A 6599-nucleotide genomic window follows, 5' to 3' on the forward strand; every position below is an offset into this window, starting at 1 on the left:
ATCGGGTCTTAAAGTAAAAAAACGAGGAATAAATACATGCATATTTTACCTCCCAACCCTCATAAGTATTTAGTAGTCTGGATTATAAAGGATTCCAGATTTACAACGCAGGACAGATTTTATTCCACTGAAAGAATGGCATCATGCCAATGATTCTGCATCTGGTGCTATATTTATTTGTATTTAGTTCAGTTGGAATGTGTGTGTATCGTCAGCAATATCGCTTGACATGTTTTAGATTGACTGTTTTCTAAATTTAGGCAAATGCGTATTTGCAAATAACCTTGTATGACACCAATAACTTGCTTAGCAGGAGTATTTCTAACATTTGCAAGATATGAGGGTCTTGAATGCATATCTAAGCCTGGAGTACACGCCGCCCCCTAATCTCATCAGCAAGTTTCTGGAACTCATCTACGAGGTTTCCTATGATGAATGTAAAGTTGCTTGAACGGGAGAAATAGGGAACTTATAACAGGTGAATTATGCAGCATAAGAATGATGTCAGCAAGAAGCAAGCATCAAGAAGCACTGTCACTCAATGTGCATAGACTATCAAACACAAGAATTATTTGGGATGATTTAAAATTATGGCATTGGAACGAAATGTCTTTTAATGTATATATAAACTCTGATTATTCACTCTACTACCATTACCTTCATTAGAAACATTCATAATCATTATCCTATCTATGCCACATCATCCTAGCTAATATTCAAGCCTTCATAAGCTGCTTTTTTTACTGCTAATTCTCTGTGGGAAAGAGGTGTCCGTACGAAGACCTTTACCCGTTTTTTGATAAATGATAAGGGAAAAACTTCTCACCAAAAATGCATTGAGCTTGAGCAAGTTCTGTGTTTGATGCGGTTGATTCTTTTTTCCCTTTGCCATCATTGACCCACCTGGTTAACTAAGTAGACAGAAAAGCTGCAGGAGAAAGGTGGGGGTGCCAAATCAGACTTGTGCCCCAGGGGACCTTTTCACGGTCACTGGAGGAACTGCCTGTGGCCTCGGCATCTTCCTTGAGGGCCATGGCCATGTCGAAGAAACCTTGTCTCCACAGGCTACACAAAGAAAGATAATTTGCTTTTTCTTAAAAGAACCCATTTAAGTTATGTTCGTGCTTTGCACCGCAAAACTGACACATGACTGGCCACTCAAGACACTTTATGTGTATTCGCAGGCTTATTCCTTGGAAAAACACTTTTATGTAGCACACAATAAGTAACAGTAACAAAAAAGTGTATCAGGAGGCTTTCATATTGCTCTACAACTTTTGATTGACACATTTTATTTAATTATTTGAGATATTTATTAACTAATTAAGAATTATGTAATTAGGCAGAATGCACAAAATAATCAGAGTATCTTCAAGCGATGGCAAACATTACCTTCATTTTGTCTAGTTACATCGCATTTACGTATTTCTAAATCTTGGTGCATGATAGTTAAGCCACCCTGTAGATCAAAAAACAATATTAAAATTTTCATAATCATCTCTTGCGTGTTATTGGTGGCTATGGCTGCTTCAAGTTATTCTTTCAGTATGGTACAAGCAGTTTTGAAGTGAAATTGTTTTGCATCGAGGGCATGCAATCTAGACAATCAAGCAAAAGATCAAGTTGTGTTCACTATTCAGATGTTTAACTAAGAAGCTGCAGGAAAAGGAAACAGGACACAACACCTAATAAACATTGCAAAATTTGAAAATTTAAATTGAACAAGAAACCAGTTTTTGAAAACACAGAAAAAAAGCCAGCAGCTTACATTGAATACACCCTTGCTATGTACTCCAAGTGAAGTTGTTACCGCAATGCTCGGGCACCATATGAACGTAACAGTCAACAACTTCGAGCAGAATATTAACACCACTAAATGAACTGGCCTTTGAAGATTCTTGATCTGAAATCCTCAACGACTTGTTCTGGCGTTTAATCTGTCAAGCTCAATCTGTATTCTCAAAAGCTGGCTCTCGGCCATAATTTCTCTAAATGCAACATCAGCTTAAATCTGAAGATAGGGTTGACTTGTAAATAAAGTGGATAATGCATGGCAAACATCATGAACTCTCTTACATGTTAACCAGAGGGTTCACTCATGCAGCCATGAAATTGTGATGCAGACACGATATATTGAAGCTGGTTTTGTGAAATGTTTCATGCTTCCAAGGCTTCTTCAGTTGTGAAAGCTGTCTCCACTAGCTACATAAGCGATGAGAATAAAAAAAGAACTTCAACATGCTCGCAATACGTTGGCCATTTGCAAGCAAACAGCAGCCTTTTTGGGCGCCCAGGTTGCCTGGTGCAAATCTATTATGCCACAGTACTTGCGTTACCCAGTACCAGCCATCTTAAAATGCAATGTGTTCAGAGCCCTTTCCCTCTCTTTTTCTGCTTTGGAAACAGTTTAACATGTGTTCAGTAGGCGTCGAGAAAGGGGACAGAAACACTGTGCACCACTGATTTCTAACATGTTTCTCTGGATGCAGCACACCGCACCGGATCAAAGCCACCTAGAAAAAAATGTAAGGCCTCCGCATGACCTCCTCTCCCCTGTCAATACGTCACGAGAGTCGGATGGTAGTGGTGGATGGGGGAGCGCTGCGTTTCTAGAACGCGGCGCGCGTTCTGAAAACATTTTCTCCGTGGCTGCAACGCTAGAGCGGCAACGCGTGGAGCATTTGCTCGGCGGCTTTGGTGGGGCATGCTGCACCGTAAACGCGATTGCTTTTCTTCAATTGTGCGTGGTTCGTCGTACACAGAAGCGCAACGATGCCTGGCTGTTGTTGCGCACCAAACTGCAAGTCCAATTATGATGGAGGACAAAGTGTCCGAGTGCACAAGTTCCCATCTGACCGAGCCACTCGGGAAGCATGGACGAGAGCAGTTCCTCGGAAGGACTTCTCGCCAACGAAGTACACAGTGGTAAGTATTTCTTCTCTCTATTGTTATTCTGGGTTTCCCGACGAATAGGTTTCGTCAGCATAGTGCGCAATGCATTCGTGCACGCGTGCACAATAGATGGGTCTCTGCACCTGTCGACGCGCATGTAAATTCAACATTTTCGTCGAGCTTCATACCTGTAACGGCTTGTTTTTTTTATTTCAGCTCTGTGAAAAGCATTTCTTGCCATCGGATTACTTGAAGACGACATCTTACACGGACGTCAAGACAGGAAAAGTGGTCGAAGTTGCCATGAAAAACATTCGTCTAAAGAAAACTGCAGTTCCGAGCTTGTTTCCCAATTGCCCTGCCTATTTATCGCGTCCGCAAGTGTGCGTTCGAGAAGCGCCGGCTGCCAAAAGAGCGCGCTTGGAAGCCACATATTTGCAAAAAGCAATAATGCTTTCTCAGCAAACCCAAGCAGAAGAGGACGCCAAAAATCTGGTTGGTAGCTTTGCGGACTTGCTGAAGGCCTTGCCAAGCTTTCAGTGTTCGGACTTCTGGACAGTTTTGAACAAGGGCTCCAAGGTTTTCTTTTTGGACTTGTCACTTCAATCTGCTCCTGCAGTCCGTACTTCGGTGATCGTGTCCACAGACCTGCGCGTCGAAGTATTTTTTGGTGAAACGGGTGTGAGGAAGTGTGATGTTTTAGTTCCTGAAAAGCTGTGCGACTTGAGAGATTTGAAAAGTGTGTTACACATGATCGAACAGACACGTACGGATATCAGCACTGAGCGTTCCGAAAAGGCCCGTAATCTACTGACATTGGTTTCGACATTGCTAGAGGAAGTAAGTGGAAATCATTTCGCATGCGAGTTGCAAGAATGGCATTTTGAAGTGCTTAAATTCTTGAAGAGTCAAGGTGATCTTGTTTTAAATGATGCTGGCCGATATCCCCCCGATTTATTGGTTTTTGCTAGCCTTTTGTTCACAATTTCACCTCATGCATATAGATTCCTGAGAAGTTCGATGAAGCTTAAGATGCCGCATCCTGATACGATCAGAAGACTGTGTTCATCGTACGATGTACGCCCTGAAACGGAGCAGCAAGAATGTAGCTTTCTTTCCTATGCAAAGCGTATTGTAAGCACATATAAAGAGCATGAAAAGACTGTAACGTTAATGATTGATGAGATTCACCTTCAATCATTTTTTGATTACAAGGCTGGGTTGGTTACTGGTGCTGCGGTAAATTCATCGACTGCAGCAAAAACTGCCCACGTATTTATGATACAGAGCCTGCTTTCTTCAAACAAGGATGTTGTACACATCCTTCCTGTGGCACAAATCGATGCTAAGGCGCTGCACGACTTCCTTCGGAAGATTGTTCTTGATCTAGAGGCATCTGGTTTTCGAATAATCGCAGTGATCTCGGACAATAACTCCATAAACAGAAAAGCCATGTCCTACTTCGCTAAGCCGGCAAGTGTCAGCATTGTTTACCAGCATCCTGCTGGCCCATCACGACCCCTGTTTTTTGTGGTGGACCCAGTTCACATACTAAAGTGTATAAGAAATAACTGGCTGAATCAAAGAAACATTGGCAAATGCATGTACTTTCCTGAACCGAAGAGTGATGAGGCTGAACCAAAGATACTTACAGCATCTTTCAAGGTATTATGCCAGCTGCACGAAGCTGAAAAGCATGAGCTCTTGAAGCTAGCACCAACGCTCACTTTGAAGGCACTGAACCCCTCAAACATGGAACGGCAGAATGTTAAACTGGCCCTAAAGATTTTTAACTCATCTACTGTTGCTGCTCTCAGTGTTGCAACGTTCCAGCATGCAAAGGAAACCTCTCAATATGTCGACACCATTTTGACTTGGTGAGTTGCGATTGATGTCCCGTGAGTGTACTTTGCCCCTGTGGGACTCAAATATTTTCACCATGTGTCGGTTGCGTTCATTGTCTCCGGACATACGGATGCACCTCCCGCCTGGATTACCACGACGTGAACAGACCATGCTCTACCGTCTGTGGCTAGGCGTTGCCTTTACAAACGCCTATGCTTTCCTCATAGGAATGGCCAACAGCCCCACGTGCGACACATGTAACATCGACGAGACGCTCGCACACATTATCTGTGTCTGCCCGCGATACAGTGCTGAGAGACAAGTGATGTGCAGTGTACTGGACCAGTTGGACAATCGTCCACTTTCAGAACTAAAAGCGTTAGGCCAATGCTCCGATAGGACATGCGCGTTGAAGGCCTTACACGCGCTAGAAAGGTTCTTGCGGTCTACGGAGCTTCACGACAGACTCTAAGAATGCCGCCTCCTACCGCTCTGTAGTGTACGCGCTTTGTTTGTGCTTGTCTCCCTTTCTATCTCCCCCTTCTACTCTGTTTCTCTTTTTATCCCTCTTAACCCTTCCCCCTGCGCAGGGTAGCCAACCGTAACTACCTCTGCTTAACCTCCCTGCCTATCTCTGCATTATTTTCTCTCTCTCTTGACTTGGTGGAACATTGTTAACGTCAAGACGCCAAGAAAAGGACAGCGGTTGCGAGATCAATTGCAAGGTCCAATAGTTTCATCGTCATGTCCTCAACTAGAATTCTTAGAGAGAATAGTTCAATGGCTTGATTACTGGAGAAGCCTCGAACATGACAATGGCCGCTTGACACGTGAAACGCACATAGCTTTCAGCCACACTACCCATGCCTTGCACGAACTTGCCATATACTGTCTCAAAGAGCTTCATTTCGAGTATGTTCTTTTGGGCAAATTTCAAACTGATAGCTTAGAGGATCGCTTTGGAAAGTACCGGCATTTGTGTGGTGCCAATTACCACGTGTCTATAAGGCAGATATATGAATCTGAAAACAAATTGCGATTGCAGAAGGTTCTGGACCTGCCAGATTTGGACATTCTACTGCCACCGAGCGCGAACGCGTTGGAGTCAAGTGTACATTCAGGAAACGGCCAGTTTCAAGTTACTGTGACCGACTCCGACATTGAGAAAAAAACGTCAAGGCTACCGGCACTAACCTATGTTGCCGGCTATTGTGCCCATGCAGCTCTAAAAAAGCTGACATGCGCATCTTGCAGTGAAAGCCTTGTGATGCAAGACGTCGATCTAGATGACCCTGAGAATGCATTAATCACGAAGATGACAAGGGGTGGCCTGAAGCTCCCACGAGCTCTTCTAGTTAATGCTGTACTCTTTACTGAAATTATATTGGACAAGCTCAGGACACCAGAATATGCCGTACGATTTTTCAGCCTTCCTAGGCAGAAAGATACTCTTGTCGGCCTTGTGTTCGCTACCCTTCATGACTTTGAGGATGTCGATGTGTGTGATTTCGGTCATCCTGCGCAGGAGGTAATGGGGCATGTTGTAAGTGCTGCAGCGAATACACTGCTGAACAACTTGTGCCGCACAGAAAACGACAAATTACGCAACGCCAAGAAGGACCGAAAATTGCAGACCTTGAAGGCTTGAGATGTTTCTCATTATTTATTTTTTATTCATGAAGCTCTGTTTTGTTGAACATCTACGTATGTTTGTGTTGACAGAACCCTTGTATAAAGAAGCCTGTGGCGTAGCTAGGACTTATTTGCCCTCATTATCAATATTTAAACGCTGCATTTTGGCCAATTCAAATGTTAGCGTTTGAGTGTATTGTGCTACCTGTTTACGATTCCAACTCTCCATG

The 6599-nt window shown here is 43.5% G+C and overlaps 1 protein-coding gene across 1 annotated transcript; it reads left to right on the plus strand.

Moving 5' to 3' along the window:
- Window positions 1-4416: 4416 nt before the first annotated feature.
- Window positions 4417-6385, plus strand: LOC135918502 (uncharacterized; the record flags this gene model as incomplete). Its single annotated transcript, XM_065452117.2, has 3 exons — window positions 4417-4708; window positions 5173-5187; window positions 5364-6385. Coding segments are annotated over 3 exons (1329 nt in total), but the record flags the coding sequence as incomplete, so codon positions are not given.
- Window positions 6386-6599: the final 214 nt, after the last annotated feature.

This window comes from Dermacentor albipictus, chromosome 7, assembly GCF_038994185.2.
Source record: "Dermacentor albipictus isolate Rhodes 1998 colony chromosome 7, USDA_Dalb.pri_finalv2, whole genome shotgun sequence".
In the NCBI taxonomy this organism is placed as follows: Eukaryota; Metazoa; Arthropoda; class Arachnida; order Ixodida; family Ixodidae; genus Dermacentor; species Dermacentor albipictus.